The sequence below is a fragment of the Mobula hypostoma genome, chromosome 3 (assembly GCF_963921235.1).
Source record: "Mobula hypostoma chromosome 3, sMobHyp1.1, whole genome shotgun sequence".
Taxonomy (NCBI): domain Eukaryota; kingdom Metazoa; phylum Chordata; class Chondrichthyes; order Myliobatiformes; family Myliobatidae; genus Mobula; species Mobula hypostoma.
Genome location: NC_086099.1, coordinates 14699635 through 14722307, shown reverse-complemented (window position 1 = coordinate 14722307; position 22673 = coordinate 14699635). Strand labels below are relative to the sequence as shown.

Below are 22673 nucleotides of genomic sequence, written 5' to 3'. Positions count from 1 at the left end.
AAGCTGTCAACATTTTGGGTCAAGACTCTTCATCAGGAACGTCAACTGTTTATTTCTTTCTCTAGATGCTGCATGACCTGGTGAGTTCTTTGTGTGTATTACCATTAATACTGAAGTGTTTAAAACCATTCTCAATTACAAACGTATGTGTTTCTGGAAAACAGTTTGTTCAGTGAAATTTCTGGATATGATGGGAAGTTTGAAATAACATTTTTTTACACAAGGAGTTGCAATGTTATTCATTAAAGTCTAAAACAGCTTCATAAATCAAAGAACAATACCCCAAAAAATGTCAGTGGCATTATAAGAAAAATTCATGAATGAAATGTTAGCATAAACAGAAATTAAAGTAACCATATTTCTCAAGATGCAGTGTATATATTGAACTTGACCTTCATATTTTAAATCCATAATTCAGTGTGTTACTGATAAATAGTGTACAGTTTAATGCTTGTTGACCCACATACTCATTGTGATAGTCTGCTCACACTTGCCATACTGCTGACAGTGAGTGGGGTGGGGAGATGGGTTACACCTGTGAGTCTGCTGGGGTGATATACTGTGTCCGGTGCTCCCGGTGTGGCCTTCAGTATATTGGTGAGACCCGACGCAGACTGGGAGACCGTTTCGCTGAACACCTACGCTCTGTCCGCCAGAGAAAGCAGGACCTCCCAGTGGCCACTCATTTTAATTCCACATCCCATTCCCATTCTGATATGTCAATCCATGGCCTCCTCTACTGTCAAGATGAAGCCACACTCAGGTTGGAGGAACAACACCTTATATTCCATGTGGTTAGCCTCCAACCTGATGGCATGAGCATTGATTTCTCTAACTTCCGTTAATGCCCCACCTCCCCCTCGTACCCCATCCATTATTTATTTATTTATTTTCTCTCTTCTTTTTTTTTCTCTCTCTCTCTGTCCCTCTCACAATAACTCCTTGCCTCTCTCCATCTTCCTCTGGTGCTCCCCCTCCTCCTTTCTTTCTCCCCAGGCCTCCCGTCCCATGATCCTCTCCCTTCTCCAGCCATGTATCCCTTTTGCCAATCAACTTTCCAGCTCTAAGCTCATCCCTCCCGCTCCTGTCTTCTCCTATCATTTCGGATCTCCCCTCCCCCTCCCACTTTCAAATCTCTTACTATCTCTTCTTTCAGTTAGTCCTGACGAAGGGTCTTGGCCCGAAACGTTGACTGTACCTCTTCCTAGAGATGCTGCCTGGCCTGCTGCGTTCACCAGCATTTTGTGTGTGTTGGTTGAATTTCCAGCATCTGCAGATTTCCTTCTGTTTACATCTGATTAGTATGGGCTGGAATTTAAAGTCAAGGAAACAGCTACTGGATTGAGAGAAGCAAAGTTTTAAACTGATGGAGTATATAGACTAACATCTGAACAGAGACTAGGATTAGTTTCCTATGGTGGGGGAATCTAAGACTAGAGGACACAGCCTCAGAATTGAGGGGTATCCATTTAGAATGGAGATGAGAAGGAATTTCTTTAGGCAGAGGGTGGTGAATCTGTGAAATTCATTGTGACAGACGGCTGTACAGGGTGAGTCATTGGGCATAGTTAATGCAGACATTGACAGATTCTTGATTAGTCAAGCCATGAAGGGACACGGGCAGGAGGCAGCAGTTTGGGGCTGAGAGGTCAAATGGATCTGCCATGATGAAACGGTGGAGAAGACTTGATGGGCCAAATGTCCTCATTCTGTTCCTAAATCTTATGGTCTGATGCCTCTCACTTTATCCCCCCTCCTTCAGCCACCCATCATCCCCCTCATCTGGGTTAGTCTATCACCTGCTGGCTTGTACTTGTTCCTCTCCCCCCCCCACCTCCTAGTTTCTGAGTCAGGGTAAGTCTGGAGTTACCTCCCTTTCCACCTTGTGAGGAGCGGAACCAAGGAACTTGTGCCAAAGCAAGTGGTGCATGCAAGCTCGATTTCAACGTTTAAGAAAAGTTTGGATAGGTACATGGACAGTAGGGATATGGAAGGCTATGGTTCCGGGTAGGATGATGGGAGTAGACAGCTTAAATAGTTTCTCTATGGACTAGATGGGCTAAAAGTCCTCTTTCTGTGCTGTACTTCTCTATGACTTTAAGCTCTAACATCCTACACCGTAAACAGAGTGTTTTGTTGCACAATGATAAGGTATCCATGACTGAGTATTTTCATTGCAGTGTTCATTAATACACAATAGCTTACTTCAGAGTGCCTCAGACCTCTCAAAATACTTTACAGGAGGGGTACCAGGAAGACGTTGATCATGGTAGATTGAAGTTAGGGACAGTCAGCATGGCTTTGTGAAGGGTCTAACAAGTCTGATAGAGTTCTTTGAGGAGGTGACCAGGCAAATAGTGACTTTGCCTTCCATATAAGCCCCCAACTTAAATTGCTCCATATACCTGTCCAGTAGTCTCTTAAATTTCACTAGTGTATCTGCCTCCACCACTGACTCAGGCAGTGCATTCCACATACCAACCACTTTCTGAGAAAAAACCTTCCTCTAATATCCCCCTTGAACTTCCCACCCCTTACCTTAAAGCTATGTCCTCTTGTATTGAGCAGTGGTGCCCTGGGGAAGAGGCGCTGGCTGTCCACTCCATCTATTCCTCTTAATATCTTGTATACCTCTATCATGTCTCCTCTCATCCTCCTTCTCTCCAAAGAGTAAAGCCCTAGCTCCCTTAATCTCTGATCATAATGCATCCTCTCTAAACCAGGCAGCATCCTGGTAAATCTCCTCTGTACCCTTTCCAATGCTTCCACATCCTTCCTATAGTGAAGCGATCAGAACTGGACACAGTACTTCAAGTGTGGCCGAACCAGAGTTTTATAGAGCTGCATCAGTACCCCGCAATTCTTAAACTCTATCCCTCGACTTATGAAAGCTAACACTCCATAAGCTTTCTTAACTACCCTATCTACCTGTGAGGCAACTTTCAGTGATCTGTGGACATGTACCCCGAGATCCCTCTGCTCCTCCACACTACCAAGTATCCTGCCATATACTTTGTACTTTGCCTTGGAGTTTGTCCTTCCAAAGTGTACCACCTCACGCTTCTCCAGGTTGAACTCCATCTGCCACCTCTCAGCCCACTTCTGCATCTTATCAATGTCTCTCTGCAATCTTCGACAATCCTCTACACTATTCACAACACCACCAACTTTTGTGTCATCTGCAAACTTGCCAACCCACCCTTCTACCCCCACATCCAGGTTGTTAATAAAAATCATGAAAAATAGAGGTCCCAGGACAGACCCTTGTGGGACACCACTAGTCACAACCCTCCAATCCGAATGTACTCCCTCCACCATGACCCTCTGCTTTCTGCAGGCAAACCAATTCTGAATCTACCTGGCCAAACTTCCCTGGATCCCATGCCTTCTAACATTCTGAATAAGCCTACCGTGTGGAACCTTGTCAAATGCCTTACTAAAATCCATATAGATCACATCCACTGCACTACCCTCATCTATATGCCTGGTCATCTCCTCAAAGAACTCTATCAGGCTTGTTAGACACAATCTGCCCTTCACAGAGCCATGCTGACTGTCCCTGATCAGACCATGTTTCTCTAAATGCCTATTGATCCTATCTCTAAGAATCTTTTCCAACAGCTTTCCCACCACAGATGTAAGGCTCACTGGTCTATAATTATCTGGACTATCCCTACTACCTTTTTTTGAACAAGGGGACAACATTTGTCTCCCTCCAATCCTTCGGTACCATTCCCATAGACAATGAGGACATAAAGATCCTAGCCAGAGGCTCAGCAATCTCTTCCTTTCCCTCATGGAGCAGCCTGGGGAATATTCCGTCAGGCCCCGGGGACTTATCTGTCCTAATGTATTTTAACAACTCCAACGCCTCCTCTCCCTTAATATCAACATGCTCCAGAACATCAACCTCACTGATATTGTCCTCACCGTCATCAAGTTCCCTCTCATTGGTGAATACGGAAGAGAAGTATTCATTGAGGACCTCGCTCACTTCCACAGCCTTCAGGCACATCTTCCCACCTTTATCTCTAATCGATCCTACCTTCACTCCTGTCATCCTTTTTTTCTTCACATAATTGAAGAATGCCTTGGGGTTTTCCTTTACCCTACTCACCAAGGCCTTCTCATGCCCCCTTCTTGCTCTCCTCAGCCCCTTCTTGTAAAGATACTGCCCAGAAGAGAATATTTCCCAAGAACAATCATGGTCAAAGACCACAATAGCCCACGTTATCTGACATGGCACATAAAAATAATGATGATGATGATCATCAAATGCCTGTTACACTGCTGGCATTTAGAGCCGCAAAGAAGGCTGATGTCTCTGTCTGTCCTTGGCCATCTTCTCTACTGTCCCCCAGATGTTGTTCAGGCCTCATTTCTACCTCTACGGTATGGTGCCAAGTTGTCTTTGGTCTCCTGCGTTTCGATGATGATGATTATAATGATGATCTAGATTAAACAGTTAGTAGTGAAATGACATGCTGTATACCTACAGGGATACACTGGCATGGAAAAGTCTCAATTCTAAGAAATATCATGACCCAAAGAATCTTTCATCCCTCTCATCAAATCTAGCCCTATAATTCATTGATAAGGAAACCAATGGGGATTAGTCCCAAACTTTGGAATTCAAAGTTCAAAGTAAATTTATTATCAAAGAACATATGGGTTACCATATACAACCCTGAGATACATTTTCTTGCAGGCATTCAGAGTAGAACAAAAAATACAATGGAATCAATGAAAAACTACACACAAAGACTGACAAACAACAATATGCAAACAAAAGACAAACTGTAAATACAAATAATAATAATAAATAATAGTAAATAATACTAAGAGTATGAGTTGTAAAGTCATTGAAAGTGAGACCATAGGTTGTGAAATCAGTCCAGAGTTGAGGTGAATGAAGTTATACACTTTGGTTCAGAAGCCTGATGGATGAAGGGAAATAACTGTTCCTGAACAATGTATGTGGGACCTAAGGCTCCTGTACCTCCTCCTGGATGGGAACAGTGAGGACAGAGCGTGGCGTGGATGGTGGGTGCTTTCCTAAGCCTCCTTACCTCTCTGTCTCCTTCTCCTCTTATAATCAAACACATCAGTTGCAATATGTAATTTAGTGACAGAATACCTACGTATGATAACTCTCCCGTGGAGCACAATGGAATGTTGGTTTTATTGCTAAGCATGGAATGTCAATGCAAATTAATTTTGGTGGTGCACTAAAGAATGCTGTGGTGGTTTTCTGATAACAGTATGCAAAAAAATTGTACAACTAATTTTTACGTAGTCTGAAAGAAAGTGGGCAATCTGTATTCCTCAACCGTTGACTGGGAAAGTTTCTTCATAAAGTACTCCATGGAAGACCTGAATCTGTCACTGCAATTCAACTGTTATTTGATTTCCGGCCCCTCTCAGGTTGGAGAAGCAACACCTCATAATCTGCCTGGGTAGCCTCCAACCTGATGGCATTGACATCGATTTCTCTGACTTCTGGTAATTTCTCCCCCCTCCCCCTTCTCCCTTTTCCCATCTCCCATTCTGGTTTCCCTCATCCCTTCTCCACACCTGCCTATCTGCAGAGTATTTTGTGTTTACATCCTTCAGGTGCCCCTCTTCCTCCCTTTTCTCCTGTGTTCCTCTGACCCAACATTATCAGGTTCCGTCTTTATCTTTTCCACCTATCACCTCCCAGCTTCTTACTTCGTTTCCCCCTCCCTACCCACCCACCTTCTCCCCTCATCTGGCTTTCACTCCACCCACCATCTTATTCAGACTTCTTCCCCCGCCCCCCCCTTCCAGTCCTGATGAAGGGTCTCTGCCAGAAACGTCTACTGTTTATTCTTGTCTATAGATGCTACCTGGCCTGCTGATTTCCTCTAGCATTTTGTGTGTGTTACTCTGGATTACCAGCAGAATCTTTTGTACTTGCCTTTGTTCAGCTTTTAATGTACCACGAAAAATATATTGCAACATGATTTTTCATTATTGCTGAGTTACACCGTTCACATAGCTATTTATTTTGTAATTGCAAATGGAAGTTGTGATAGTCTCTGAGACCAATATCACATTAACAATTCTTTGCATTCTTGTCGCATTACTCAAATTTGAAGATGAAGTGGAACTATGTGTAAACTGGGGAAACCTACAACAAAGTGAGCCCATTGTAAGATCTAATATAAGACTGGCTTTGCATAATATTCCTTCACTCGTGCAACAGTTTAAGTACAGACTGAAAGCTCCTTCTGCCAACAGCCAAATGCAGAGAAGCTACTTTCTCTGAAATTAAAGAGTGTCATGGTAATGAAGCATTTAGCACAGGGTTTTACGGCACCAGTGTTCAATGATCTGAGTTCAATCCCTGTTGTGGTATGTAAGGAGTTTGTACATTCTGCCGTGAATGTGCAGATTTCCTCCGGATGTTCTGGTTTCCTCCCATATTCCAAAACAAAGATGTGTGGTTAGGAATAGTGAGTTGTGGGCATGCTATTGGAAACTGTGCGGGTTGCCCAGCACAATCCACGTTGATTTGATTTGATTTGACGCAAACGACGCATTTCACTGTATGCTTTGATGAACATGCGACAAATCAAGATATTCTACAAGCTAATTTTCAATTTAGAATGAATTTGTATTTGTTAAACTGGTGTAATCAAAGCCTTAGAGATAACAATTGAATTGAATTGACTTTATTATTTACATCCTTCAAATACATGAGGAGTAAAGTTCGTTACGTTACGTCTCTGTCTAAATGTGCAATGTGAAATTTATAGTAATTATAATAGTATGTACAACAGGATAGGCAGTATAACATAGAAATACAGTTGTGTCAGCATGAATTAAGCAGACTGATGGCCTACTGGAAGAAGCTGTCCGGGAGCCTGTTGGTCCTGGCTTTTATGCTGCGGTACCATTTCCCAATGGTAGCAGCTGGATCAGTTTGTGGTTGGGGTGACTCAGGTCCCCAATAATCCTTCGGGCCCTTTTTACACACCTGTCTTTGTAAAAGTCCGGAATAGTGGGAAGTTCACATCTGCAGATGCGCTGGGCTGTCTGCACCTTTTATTTCGAGATACAGCATGGTAACAGGCCCTTCCGGCCCAAATACACCCGTGACAAATTAACCTACTAATCCATATGTCTTTTGAAATGTGGAGATGAGGAAACCTGAGCACCCAGCGGAAACCTACACAGTCATGGGGAGAACTTAGAAATCCCTTACAGGGAGCGGTGGGGATCGAACCCGGGTTGCTGCACTGTAAGGCATTATGCTATCAACTAATTTACTGTGCCACGCCAGAGAACATCTCTGGTTCTCCCAGAGAAATTAAAGAATAGAGATGATGTCCTCGAAATTTTGCCTTGATCAGCAGCACATAAGGTGCCATGAAGTAGCTTCAGAAACCTGTCCTCTGTCTCTTAAATTCATTCTGTTGAATACATTGTTCTCTGATGCGGAAGATGAGGGGTGACCTCATTGAAACCTATTGAATGTTGAAAGGCCTTGACAGAGGGGTATCCTTTTGGAATGGAGATGAGAAGGAATTTCTTTAGCCAGAGAATGGTGGATCTGTGGAATTCATTGCTACAGGCCAACGTGGAGGCCAAGTCATTGAGTATATTTAAGATAGATGTTGATACAGTCTTGATTAGTCATGACATGAAGGGATATGGGGAGAAGGAAGAAGATTGGGGCTGAAAGGGAAAATGGATCAGTCATGATAAAATGGCAAAGCTGACTCATAGAAACATAGAAAACCTACAGCACAATACAAGCCCTTCGGCCCACAAAGCTATGCCGAACATATCCTTCCCTGAAAAATTACCTAGGGTTACCCATAAGCCTCTGTTTTTCTGAGCGCCATATACCTAAGGAGTCTCTTAAAAGACCCTATCATATCCGTCTCCACCACTGTCACCGGCAGCCCATTCCACGCACTCACCACTCTCTGTGTAAAAAAACTTACCCCGATATCTCCTTTGTACCCACTTCCAAGCAGCTTAAAACTGTGCCCTCTCGTGTTAGCCATTTCAGCCTTGAGCACAGTACTCCAAGTGGGAGTAGAATTGAGCACAGTACTCCAAGTGGGGTCTGACCATGGTCCTATATAGCTGCACTGTTACCTCTCTGCTCCTAAACCTAATCCCACAATTGATGAAAGCCAATGCACCGTATGCTTTCTTAACCACAGAGTCAACCTGTGCAGCAGCTTTGAGTGTCCTATGGACTCAGACCCCAAGATCCCTCTGATCCTCCACATTGCCAAGAGTCTTACCATTAATACTATACTCTGTCATCATATTTGACCTTCCAAAATGAACCACCTCACACTTATCTGGGTTGAACTCCATCTGCCACTTCTCAGCCCAGTTTTGTATCCTATCAATGTCCCACTGTAACCTCTGACAGCCCTCCACACTATCCACAACACCTCTAACCTTGATGGACCAAATGGCCTAATTCTGCTCCTATATCTTATGGTCTTATGGTCTAAGATTAACAAATGTTATGAGAGGGAATAGCCTTATATAAATCTATGATTAACCAAATCCTCACTCTAGATTTTATGTTCCTGAAGATTACACATTAGTCTTGATTAGAATATCCACAATAATGTTTTTAATTAATGAACACTGCCAATTGGGAGTTTCAATTAGGTAAAACATGCCAATCTCTCTGATGAGCATAATGGCACAAAAGATTAAAAGATTTAATTATATTTGTCATGTATATGAATATCAGATCATTGAAATATATAGTGAAATGCATCATTTTGACCAACGCAGTCTGTGGATATGCTGGGGACAGCCCACTAGCGCTACCATGCCTTTGGCACCAATATAGCATGCCTGCAGCTTACTAACCATAATCCTAACCCTATGTTTTATTTTGGAATGTGGGAGGAAACAGAAGTCTCTGGAGACAACCTAGTCACAAGTAGAATGTACAAACTTCTTACAGACAGTGGTGGGTATTGAATCCTGACTGGTGATGCCTGGTGCCACAAAACATTGTGCTAACCACTATTCTACCGTGCCTTTTATGGGAAATTATTTCCTTTTCTGTGATTACCCATGTTTCAAAGAAACATTTTCAAGTTAGCTACAGTATATTATTATCTTCTCAGAAGGAAGTCTAAATTTTGTTTGATTTATCTATCGTGTACTTCAAGGGAGCTGGGGTCAAAAATAGAACTGATATAAAGATACACTAACTCATTTTCACCTCAGGTGTTAGATCTTTAGCTTTGCTTCAGAGTTATTGTGTTGCTAAGCTATCTCAGTAAGTATATTTCTGTTTCTTCTCAATCCAGAAAATTTGGGCAAATGGGAAGATTCAAGTCTAGGAACTCCTCAGGACTCTGCAGCAGAACCACCAGAGTTTAATCAATTAAAATCATGTGAAATCTCCAGGGGAATACAAGGTAAGCTTTCCATTAATTCTCCTGTCAGAATCATTAATCCCAACAAGTTTACAGTATTATCTGTAACTGTATGTAGAATTAATACCAGCCTCCAAATCCTATATAGATATTCTGTGTTCTTGTTGCCAAACATGATTCCTCAAGGAAGCATCGCCATGATGATACTGGCAAGAACTTAAGCACTGCACTGCTGCAGAGACTTAAAGATGGCATGCTTAAAGACTTAAAGTTGGTAATAAGGGATATCAGCTCCTTCTGACTTACTGGATCGATGGGAAACTGCAAGCAAGGGCTTAAATCCTTGACAATTATTCTGCTATTATCAGGACTATCTCCTGGAATACATGCTAAACAACATAAATCACCATTACATACATCATTGGCCACTATGAGTTACCTAATTACCTAATAAAGTGGTCACTGAGTGTACATTTGTGGTCGTCTCCTGCTGTGGCCCATCCACTTCAAGGTTCAACATGTAGTGCAGTCAGAGATGCTCTTCTGGACGCTCGACTGTTGTAACATGTAGTTATTTGAGCTGCTGTCGCCTTCCTGTCAGCTTGAACCAGTCTAGCCATTCTGACTTTTATCATTAACAGGGCATTTTCACCCACAAGACTGCTTCTCACCGAATGCTTTCTTTTTGTTCTTTGCACCATTCTCTGTATAATGTAGAGACTGTTATGCATGAAAATCCCAGGAGTTCAGCAGTTTCTGAGATAACTCAAACTGCCCTGTCTAACACCAACAATCATTCCACAGTCAAAGTCACTTAGATCACACCTCTTTCCTCATTCTGATATTTTGTCTGAATGCCAGCTAAACCTCTGGATGCTTTTATACACAGAGTTGCTGAGTTTGCTGATTAGATAGTTGCATTAAGAAGTGGGTGTACAGTTGTCCCTAATAAGGTGGGCACTAGGTGTACTCAAGTGCATTCCCAAAATTATTTTGTGCTGGACATGATGGACACTCTGTCATTGAATGACACAGTTACATGGCAACTCATACTGGCATTCACCCTTTGATGGAGGCACACAAGCCTCGAATGCCTACGGCAAGTACGTGATCCGCTTGGAGGACCGTAAAACATAGGAGCAGGATTAAGCCACTTGGCCCATTGAATCCGTTCTGCTATTCAATCACAGCTGATTAATTATCCCTCTCAACCCCGTTCTCCTGCCTTCTCCCTGTAACATTGATGCCCTTACTAATCAAGAACCTATCAACCTCTGCTTCAAAGATACCCAATCACTTGGCCTCCATAGCCATCTTTGGCAATGAGTTCCACAGATTCTCCACCCTCTGTCTAAAGACATTCCTCCTAATCTCTGTTCTGAAGGGTCATCGAGGCTGTGTCCTCTGCTGCTCGACTCCCCAAGAATCAGCTGCAGAAAGTCAGGTTTGGGCAAGTGCTTATATGTTCATTGTTTGTGGTCTTTTATACATCTTGAGGCAGTTGGATGTGATGTTTCAGAGTGAGTTGCTGGAAAAGACCATTCCAGCTGCGCAGGAGAAAATTTAAATTCCTTACAGGCAGCAGCCGGAATCGAACCCCAAGCTTACAGCAGCCTAGTATATTATCTTGTTGAAAGCAAAAAAAAACCTCATAGTCAATGACATTTTCTCTTCCTCTCTTGTGTCCATATTATTTTCTTTACCTGCTTAAGGAGAGAAAATTGAGTTACTACAGCCCATCATTGAAAAGGAGCTGGCAAGTGAGTGCGCCTTTCAGCCCAAGATATACGGCAGCATTACCACAGAAGAAACACATTTTGGCGAAGGGTTGCACAGAAAGGCATTTCGGACTAAAGTCATTTATGGCCTTGTGCCTTTGTTTGATCCTGGACACAGCTGTGTGTTAAAAATTCACAACGCCATTTCATATGGGATAAAAACAAAGAATGAGCTCTTACAACGGAACTACATACTGGCTGTACAGGTAAAATATACAGACCTCCTTGTATATGAATTATGCTTCAATAGTCTTTAGCCTGCAAATAAAAATGACTGATTATGCATTCTAACATTGAGACTTAATTTTTTCATTTTCTACAATGGGTTTAGTTCATGGGTGTTTTCTCGACTTTATTCAAGCTTGTCAATGATCAGATGTTTCCAGCTACTTAATGCACTCAAGATGTGGCTCAGAAAGATGTCAGAAAAAGCATTACTGGACCTTATCTCGGGGAACACACATTCACAAAATTTTGGAGGAATTCAACAGGTCAGGCAGCATCTAAGGAGGGGGATAGACAGTTGATATTTCGGGCCGAGACCCTTCAACAGGACTGGAAAGGAAGGAGGAAAAGAAGCCAGAATAAGAAGGTGGACGGAGAGGAAGGAGTGTAAGCTGGCAGGTCATAGGTGAAACCAGGTGAGGGGGAAGCTGAATGGGTGAGGGAATGGGGAATGAAGTGAAAACCTGGGAGGTGATAGAAAGGTTAAAGAGCTGAAGAAGAAAGAATCTGATAAGAGAGGAGAGTGGTCCATGGGAGAAGGAATCTGATACCTTGGGGAACCAACATTGCGGCCTAACTGATTTTGAATTTGGAACAACTGTACAGCGTATCTAGATAATTAAATCTATGTGTGAGTGAAGAGTTACGTAACCAAGTTGTTATGGCAAAAAACAGTGCTAACATTGAGGTTCAATCTATACTGTAATCCCAATTGTTGCGACTGTGAACAAAATCTTCAGAAGCTGGTGGATATAGAAGATTTCATGCAGCAAAACAAGCAACAGGCATCATACTCTTGGAAGAAGAGGCCTGCTCAGTCCAATATTACATGGCATTTTTATATGCTAAAGATCAAAGACAACGGCAAAACAATTATATATTTACAATGTATCTACAATGCTTCCTTTGAATTACACATAGCTTTCAAACACCTCCGTCTTCGTACCCACACTCCAGACACCCAAAGTGAATGTTACTCTCCACTGATTCTGGGCCACATTCAATGCATATGCAGACATCTGAGGTCAAGTGGAGTGTTTCTTTATTTGCAATCGATCTCAGTCTGCAGCTCCAAGAACAGCATTCTTCTGGGTACACTTCAAGCTCAATCTACAATCCACATTCAGGTCTGAAGAGGTTGCTGTCGAAATTAATATTTGTTATACTAATTTCAACAGCAACCTCTTTGTAAAATGTGTGCAGGGTAGTTTTTTGCAGCAATACATAGAGGTACCAACTAGAGAAGGGGCAGTGTTGGATCTGCTGTTAGAGAATGAGATAGGTCAGGTGACGGAGGTTTGTGTTGGGGAGCAGTTTGGGTCCAGTGATCTCAATACTATTTGTTTCAATATAATTATGGAGAAGGAAAGGTCAGGACCCAGAGTTGAGATTTTTGATTGGAGTAAGGCTAACTTTAAGGAGATGCAAAAGGATTTAGAAGGAGTGGATTGGGACAATTTGTTTTATGGGAAGGATGTAGTAGAGAAATAGAGGTCATTTAAAGGTGAAATTTTGAGGGTACAGAGTCTTTATGTTCCTGTTAGGTTGAAAGGAAAGATTAAAAGTTTGAGAGAGCCATGGTTTCCAAGGGATATTGGAAACTTGGTTCGGAAAAAGAGAGATATCTACAATAAATATAGGCAGCATGGAGTAAATGAGGTGCTCGAGGAATATAAAGAATGTAAAAAGAATGTTAAGAAAGAAATTAGAAAAGCTAAGAGAAGATATGAGGTTGCTTTGGCAAGTAAGGAGAAAATAAGTCCCAAGGGTTTCTACAGTTATATTAATAGCAAAAGGATAGTGAGGGATAAAATTGGTCCCTTAGAGAATCAGAGTGGACAGCTATATGTGGAGCCAAAAGAGATGGGGGAGATTCTGAACAATTTCTTTTCTTCGGAAATCACTAAGGAGAAGGATATTGAATTGTGTAAGGTAAGGGAAACAGGTAGGGAAGTTATGGAAACTATGATGATTAAAGAAGAGGAAGTACTGGCGTTTTTAAGGAATATAAAAGTGGATAAGTCTCTGGGTCCTGACAGGATATTCCCTAGGACCTTGAGGGAAGTCAGTGTGGAAATAGCAGGGGCACTGACAGAAATATTTCAGATGTCATTAGAAACGGGGATGGTGCCGGAGGATTGGCGTATTGCTCATGTTGTTCCATTGTTTAAAAAGGGTTCTAAGAGTAAACCTGGCAATTATCAGCCTGTGAGTTTGATGTCAGTGGTGGGTAAATTGATGGAAAGTATTCTTAGAGATGGTATATATAATTATCTGGATAGACAGGGTCTGATTAGGAACAGTCAACATGGATTTGTGTGTGGAAGGTCATATTTGACAAATCTTATTGAATTTTTTGAAGAGGACACGAGGAAAGTTGATGAGGGTAAAGCAGTGGATATTGTCTATAAGGCCTTTGACAAGGTTCCACATGGAAGGTTAGTTAGGAAGGTTCAATCATTAGGTATTAATATTGAAGTAGTAAAATGGATTCAGCAGTGGCTGGATGGGAGACGCCAGAGACTAGTGGTGGATAACTGTTTGTCAGATTGGAGGCTAGTGACTAGTGGTGTGCCTCAGGGATCTGTACTGGGTCCAATGTTGTTTGTCATATGCATTAATGATCTGGATGATGGGGTGGTAAATTGGATTAGTAAGTATGCAGAAGATACTAAGATACGTGGAGTTGTGGATAATGAAGTAGGTTTTCAAAGCTTGCAGAGAGAACTAGGCCAGTTAGAAGAGTGGGCTGAAAGTTGGCAGATGGAGTTTAATGCTGATAAATGTGAGGTGCTACATTTTGGTAGGACTAATCAAAATAAGACATACATGGTAAATGGTAGGGCATTGAAGAATGCAGTAGAACAGAGTGATCTAGGAATAATGGTGTGTAGTTCCCTGAAGGTGGAATCTCATGTGGATAGGGTGGTGAAGAAAGTTTTTGGTATGCTGGCCTTTATAAATCAGAGCATTGAGTATAGGAGTTGGGATGTAATGTTGAAACTGTACAAGGCATTGGTGAGGCCAAATTTGGAGTATTGTGTACAGTTCTGGTCACCAAATTATAGGAAAAATGTCAACAAAATAGAGAGAGTACAGAGAAGATTTACTAGAAGGTTACCTAGGTTTCATCACCTAAGTTACAGAGAAAGGTTGAACAGGTTAGGTCTTTATTTTTTGAATAAAAGGCTGAGGGGGGACTTAATAGAGGTATTTAAAATTATGAGTGGGATAGATAGAGTTGACGTGGATAGGATTTTTCCATTGACAGTAGGGGAGATTCAAACAAGAGGACATGAGTTGAGAGTTAAAGGGCAAAAGTTTAGGGGTAACATGAGGGGGAACTTCTTTACTCAGAGAGTGGTAGCTGTGTGGAACGAGCTTCCAGCAGAAGTGGTTGAGGCAGGTTCGACGTTGTCATTTAAAGTTAAATTGGATAGCTATATGGACAGGAAAGGAATGGAGGGTTAGGGCTGAGTGCAGGTCGGTGGGACTAGGTGAGAGTAAGCGTTTGGCATGGACTGGAAGGGCCGAGATGGCCTGTTTCGGTGCTGTAATTGTTATATGGTTATTATATGGTTATATACCATAACTCCTGAATATATCCTAACACCAATAACCAGTTGGAATTGGATCAGGTATATTTTTATGTCCCATTGAAATTATGCTCTTTTGAACTAAGAAGGTATAAATGATTAAAAATCTGTATAACACAGACATTGAACCTCAATCAGTGGTGCAGAATAGTTTTCATAATACTGTATAGAAAAGATAGCCAGTAAGAGAGAGAGTTTAACACACCTTAACTATAAAAACAATTACAGGTGGAACTTTCTTGGACAGAACCACTGTTCCCTCTAAGCTGTGCAGGAGCATGACTGAAAAGCTCCCGTGCACATAGCCTTTGTTGCTATGCAGCTGGAATGAAGTGTTTTATTGAAGTGAGTTTATTAAAATGAATTAAATGTTTTATAAAAACTTCCTGCTCAGAGCAGTGGCTAGTCCGTGCAGCTGTAAAATAAAAATGAGAGCCAATGATGGAAGAACTATGAGGCTGAAGAAATTATATCCAGTTCAAGTGATTCAGCGGCAGAAACAATGTAAACATTCAGGTTTAGGTTGGAAGCAGAAATGAAAGGATTCGATAACAAGATTGGTAAATGTAATTAGAATTATATCTCGCATCAAGGATAAACGTAGATTTGGATAGGTTTACTCAATGGCTTCCTTTTGTGATGGAATTTCACTCTACGGAGATGATGAGGTTAAGAGTCGATGATAGAGATGTACAAGATGATGACAAGGCATTTACAGAGTGGAAAGCCAGCAGCTTTATCCCAGGATATGTAAGGTGACTGACTGAAAATAGTAACGCAGTGGTAGAGTTAGTGGGTGGAGGTGTCTGTCGGTCTTATTGTTTGGTGAAAATAACTCTTTTTGAGTCTAGTGATCCTGGCGTGGATACTGATGGGAGTGGGACAAAGATAAGATAGAGATATTTAAAAGACTCTCAGATAGGCATGTGGATGAAATGAAAAATGGAGGGCTATGTGGGAGGGGGGTAATAGATTAATAATACCTAATTAGATTGAAGTAATTGGTTAATTAGATTGGAATTGGTTAGAAGGTCCGCAAAACATTGTGGACCAAAATGCGGGTACTGTGCTGTACAGTTCTATGTTCTATATGTATATTTTGGTGCGGCATGTTGGTTCACTGTCAAATGGTAAAATGCCTTTAATTGTGACGATTATCAGAATCAGAATCAGGTTTAATACCACCGGCATGTGTCGTGAAATTTGTTGTTATGCAGCAGTAGTACATTGTAATACACAATAATAAAAACTGTAAATTACAGTAAGACATATATACATGATAAATAAGTACAAAAAGTAGAAATAAATAAAGTGGTGAGGAAGGAACCCATTTATGGGTTCAATATTTGTTCAGAAATTAGATGGCAGAGGGGAAGAAACCATTCCTGAATCATGGAGTGTCTGTCTTCAGGCTCCTGTACTTCCTCCCTGATGGTAGCAGTGAGAAGAGGGCATATACTGGGTGACATAACTGTCATAAGTGTTGCACAAGTATTACAAGTGTCTGTTTTCAGTCCAGTGAAGTAAAAAATGGCATTGTTCATTTTTTAGGAATGCCACGTACAGAATGCTGCTCGGCAGTATAGCAACATGTTTTCCGCAGTGGGCACTTTGGTGGAAGGATTCGGGGAAGCTCCTGAGTAAGTAACTGTGTACTTTGCTTGTTGTGGCCTCATGTGGACACTCTCTACAAACTGCACCGCAGTCTCTCACGTCGGCGCCGCTGACATCCTATCCCAGATCTGTAACCTCTATCACCAAAGACCAGGGTTTAAATGGATGGGAGTAACACATGGTCCATGTTTCTTCATTAGCATTGGGGGATCTATATAAATCAAGGAATTCCCTACCTAACAGGACTCTGGGAGTACCCTTAAGCCTGGTTTATACTTCTGCGTTAACTGGACGCCGTAACCTACGCAAGTAGCCTACGCGCGTTGGGAGCATTTATACCTGTGCGGTGGTGTGTCTGCGTCGCTCGGCAATTCGCGCACATCACACGTGCACTCACCTGCCCGCGCAAGGCTTCATGGTCATGGTAGTCTCGGGGTAAACAAGACGCAAGCGCCTTTTTTCGTGCGAAATGTGTCCTCCATAATTTTGGAGGTCTGTAAAGCTTTATGGAAAGCATTGCAGCCAGAGTTCCTTCCCTGCCCTTCAGTCGCCCAGTGGGAGGCTATTGCAGCGTAGGATGACATGCGATGCTACCAAGCGGAATCACAGTTTTTACGGTCTGCGTTGCCGCGACGTGCGGTTACATTTTGGGAGATGTGCGCGTCGCAGCAACGCAAGCTCTCACATAGGGTTCCGCGTTGGCTCTGCGTAGGGTTTGCGGCGACGCAGACGTTATAGCAACGCGTTGACGCAGAAGTATAAATCAGCCTTAACTGTAATGGTTCGTGGAGGACACTCCCCACTAGCTTTTCAAAGGCAATTAAGCATGAGGTTAGGTAGTGAGTTTCTGGATTTAAAGGTATTTAAATCCAGAAAGTCCCCACTTAACGGCACTCTGAGAGTACCTTTACCGGACTGTAATATATCATGGAGGACCCTCCCTGACACCTTCTCAAAGGTGATTAAGGATGACCTTACCAGCTATGTCCAGGTCCCCAAAAAAAGATTGTACACACAGTGGCCAGTTTATTAGCTACACCTGCTCATTAATGCAAATATCTAATCAGCCAATCAGATGGCAGCAACTCAATGCATAGAAGCATGCAGACATGGTCAAGAGGTTCAGTTGTTGTTCAAACCAAACATCAGAATGGGGGAGAAATGTGATCTAAGTGACTTTGACCATGGAATGTTTGTTGGTGCCAGATGGGGTGGTTTGAGTATCTCAGAAACTGCTGATCTCTTGGGATTTTCATGCACAACAGTCTCTGGAGTTTACAGGGGATGGTGCAAAACACAAAAAAAATCAGTGAGTGGCAGTTGTGTTAATGGGATGGGTCAGAGGAGAATAACTAGACTAGTTCAAGCTGACAGGAAGGTGACAGTAACTCAATTAACCATGTGTTACAACAGTAGTGTGCAGAGGAGCATCTCCGAATGCACAAAACGTTGAACCGTGAAGTGGATGGGCTACAGCAGCAGAAGATCTAATTAGGGGATACCTGATGAAGTGGCCACTGAGTGTATCTGTAAATTAATGAAACTGAAGTGACTGTTCTAATGTAAGTAACCTGTGCTCAAGTCACTAATTGCTGAGAAAGTGACTCAGTACCATTTTTACTCATACAGGAGGTTCTTTGCCATGATTTGTAGCTAACAAGATCGTTTTCAAATATTTGGCTACTTCTTGAAATTTTTGAAGGTTTATATTGTTACTTGTGTGATCATCAAAATGAAGAGGGGTAGTTCCAGGGAATGGAACAGATTTCAATTTCAGAGTTTCTAAGGCAGATTATATAGAATGCTCTGCCAAACTTGTGACTTACCAAATGAACAGAGTTGGAATTGAACATGGTGTAGGACAAGACATAAGAGCAGAATTAGGCCATTTGGTCCATCGAGTCTGCTCTGCCATTCATTCATGGCTGATCCATTTTTCCCCTCCTCATCCCACTCCCCAGCATTTTCCCCATAACGTTTGATGCTGTGTCCAATTAAGAAACTAATAAGCTCTGCCTTAATTAAACCCAACAACCTGGCCTCCACGGATGCTTGTGTTAATAAATTCTACAAATTCACCACCCTCTGTCTAAAGAAATTTCTCTGCATCTCTGTTTTAAATGGATGCCCCTCTATCCTGAGGCTGTGCCCTCTTGTCCTAGACTCACCCACTATGGGAAACATCCTTCCCACATCTACTCTGTCCAGATTTTTAAACATTTGAATGGTTTCAATGAGATCCCTCTCATTCTTCTAAATTCCAGTGAGTACAGACCCAGAACCATCAAATGTTCCTTGTATGATAACCCTTTCATTCCTGGAATCATCCTTGTGAACCTCCTCTGACCCCTCTCCAATGTCAGCACATCTTTTCTTAGACAAGGACCACAATACTCAAGGTGAGGCCTCACCAGTGCCTTATAAAGTCTCGGTATCACATCCCTGCTCTTGTATTCTAGACTTCTTGAAATGCATTGTCTTCCTCACCACTGACTCTACCTGTAAGTTAACCTTTAGGGTGCTCTGCACAAGGACTCCCAAGTCTCTTTGCATCTCAGGTTTTTGGATTTTCTCCCTGTTTAGAAAATAGTCTGCACATTTATTTCTACTACCAAAGTGCATATCCATGCATTTTCCAATATTCTATTTCATCTGCTACTTTCTTGCCCATTCTCTTAATCCATCTAAGTCCTTCTGCAGCCTACCTGTTTCCTCAAAACTACCTACCCTTCCACCAATCTTTGTGTCATCTGCAAACTTGGCAACAAAGCCATCTATTCCATCATCTAAATCATTGATATCAGCATAAAAAGATGCAGTCCCAACACCGAACCCTGCAAACACCACAAGTCACTGGCAGCCAACTAGAAAAGGATCCTTTTATTCCCACTTGCTGCCTCCTACCAATCAGTCAATGCTCTAACCATGCCAGTAACTTTCCTGTCTTACCATGGACTCTCAACTTGGTAAGCAGCCTCATGTGTGGCATCTTGTCAAGGGCCTTCTGAAAGTCCAAATATACAACATCCACTGCATCCCCTTTATCTATCCTAAATGTAGTCTCCTCAAAGAATTCCAGTAGGGTTGTCAGGCAAGATTTTTCCTTAAGGAAACCGTGCTGACTTTGTCCAATCTTGTCCCATGTCACCAAGTACTCCATAACCTCATCCTTAACAATTGACTCCAATATCTTCCCAACCACTGAGGTCAGGCTAACTGATCTACAATTTCCTTTCTGCGGCCTTCCTCCTTTCTTTGTGGTTCTGTGGCTCAGTTACACATTTTGTCAGTAATCATGATTTTATAGCCAACTTCTAACTAAATAATTTATTACTGACCAGCAGAGGTAAAAATCAATTCATAAGACCATAAGATATAGGAGAAGAATGAGACCGTACAGCCCATTGATTCTGCTCTGCCAGTCCATCATGGCTGATTTGTTTTCCCTCTCAAACTTATTCTCCTGATCTCTCCCCATAACATTTGATGCCCTTACTGATCGAGAACCTATCAAATTCTGTTTTATATACACCCAGTGACTTGACCTCCACAGCCGTCTGCGGTGGCATGGTAGTGTAGTGGTTGGCACAACACTTTACAGTCCCAGCGATCTGGGTTGAATTCCTACCTCTGTCTGTAAAGGGTTTGAAAAATGTCCCCGTGACCAAATGGGTTTCCTCCATGAGATCTAGTTTCCTTCCACAGTCCAAAGACCTACCAATCAGTAGGTTAAATGGTCATTGTAAATTGATCAGGCTAGTATTAATTGGTCATTAGTATTAATGAGTATTAATTGGTATTAATTAGTATTACTATTAGTATTAATTGGTCATTGTAAACTGATTAGGCTAGTATTAAATTGAGGGTTGCTGGGCAGTGCAGCTCGAAGGACTGAAGGGGCCTATTCCACACTGTACCTTAGTAAGTAACTAAGTAATTAAATATATCAATTCCACCGATTCACCATCCTCTGGCTAAAGAAATTCCTCCTTATCTCTGTTCAAAAGGGTATTGTATTCTGAGACTGTGCCCTGTGGTCCTAGACTCTCCCACTATAGGAAACATCTTCTATGCATCTAGGCCCTTCAATTATAACACGATTCTTTTTCTTTCCCAGGATCATTCCCATATACCTCATACATCGGCCAGCAAACAACATCCCTTATGCCACCGTAGAAGAGGAGCTAATCGGAGACTTTGTGAAGTATTCAGTAAAGGATGGCAGAGAGCTGAACGTTGGTAGGAAGGAATCTGAAGTGGGTCAGAAATGCTGTACATTCCAGCACTGGGTATATGAATGGACAGAAGGAAACCTCCTTGTGACAGACTTGCAAGGTAAACACAGTAGCTTTCTATTAAAAGATGATGCTCTGAATAATACTATTTATTTTATAGAAAAATAGAAAACCTACAACACAATACAGGCCCTTCGGCCCACAAAGCTGTACCGAACATGTCCTTAACTTAGAAAATACCTAGGGTTACCCATAGTCCTCTATTTTTCTGAGCTCCATGTACCTATTTGGGAGTCTCTTAAAATATCCTATTGTATCCACCTCCACCACCGTTGTTGGCAGCCCATTCCATGCACTCACCACTCTCTGCAGAAAAAAACTTACCCCTGACATCTCCTCTGTACCTACTTCCAAGCACCTTAAAACTGTGCCCTCTTGTGCTAGTCATTTCACCCCTGGGAAAGAGCCTCTGACTATCCACACGATCAATGCCTCTCATCATCTTATACACCTCTATCTGGTCATCTCTCATCCTCTGTTGCTCAGAGGAAAAAAGGCCGAGTTCACTCAACCTATTTTCATAAGGCATGCTCCCCAGTCCAGGCAGCATCCTTGTAAATTTCCTCTGCACACTTTCTATGGTTTCCACAGCCTTCCTGTAGTGAGGCGACCAGAACTGAGCACAGTACTCCAAGTGTGGTCTAACCAGGGTCCTATCCAGCTGCAACATTACCTCTCGGTTCCTAAACTCAATCCCACGATTGATGAAGGCCAATGCACCGTATGCATTTTTGATCCCAAGATCCCTCTGATCCTCCACACTGCCAAGAGTCTGCCATATTCTTACCATTAATTCTGCCATATTTTTACCAATATATTCTGCCACCATATTTGACCTACTAAAATGAACCATCTCACAATTATCTGAGTTGAACTCCATATGCCACTTCTCATCCCAGTTTTGCATCCTATCAATGTCCCACTGTAACCTCTGACAGCCCTCCACACTATCCACAACACCCCGAACCTTTTGTGTTATCAGCAAATTCCTGCACTTCCTCAGCCAGGTCATCTATAAAAATCACGAAGAGTAAGGGTCCCAGAACAGATCCCTGAGGCACTCCACTGGTGACCAACCTCCGTGCAGAATATGACCTGTCTACAACCACTCTTTGCCTTCGGTGGACAAGCCAGTCCTGGATCCACAAAGCAATGTCCCCTTGGATCCCATGCCTCCTTACTTTCTCAATAAGCCTTGCATGGGGTCCCTTGTTAAATGCCTTGCTGAAATCCATATACTCTACATCTATGGCTCTACCATCATCAATATGTTTGGTTACATCCTCAGAAAATTCAATCAGGCTCGAAAGGCACGACCTGCCTTTCACAAAGACATGCTGACTATTCCTAATTATATTATGCCTCTCCAAATATTCATTTATCTTGCCTCTCAGGATCTTCGCCATCAGCTTAACAACCACTGAAATAAGACTCACTGGTCTATAATTTCCTGGGCTATCTCTACTCCCTTTCTTGAATAAAGGAACAACATTCACAACCCTCCAATCCTCCGGAACCTCTCCCATCCCCATTGATGATGCAAAGATTATCGCCAGAGGCTCAGCAAACTCCTCCCTCGCCTCCCATAGTAGCCTGGGGTACATCTTGTCAGGTCCCAGTGACTTATCCAACTTGATCAAAGCTCCAGCACATCCTTTCTTAATATCTACCTACTCAAGCTTTTCAGTATGCTGTAAGTCATCTCTTCAGTCACCAAGATACTTTTCTGTAGTGAATACTGAAGCAAAGTAGTCATTGAGTACCTCTGCTATCTCC

At 42.2% G+C, this 22673-nt stretch overlaps 1 protein-coding gene across 3 annotated transcripts in view; it reads left to right on the top strand.

Moving 5' to 3' along the window:
- The window catches only part of alpk2 (alpha-kinase 2), a 94882-nt gene that overhangs the window by 56025 nt on the left and 16184 nt on the right, over window positions 1–22673 (top strand). For all 3 annotated transcript variants that reach the window (XM_063042696.1, XM_063042694.1, XM_063042695.1), the window contains 4 exons: window positions 9321–9431; window positions 11102–11373; window positions 16540–16628; window positions 20720–20937. In XM_063042696.1, the coding sequence (XP_062898766.1) occupies window positions 9321–9431; window positions 11102–11373; window positions 16540–16628; window positions 20720–20937 (690 nt within the window). The remainder of the gene's footprint in view (window positions 1–9320; window positions 9432–11101; window positions 11374–16539; window positions 16629–20719; window positions 20938–22673) is intronic.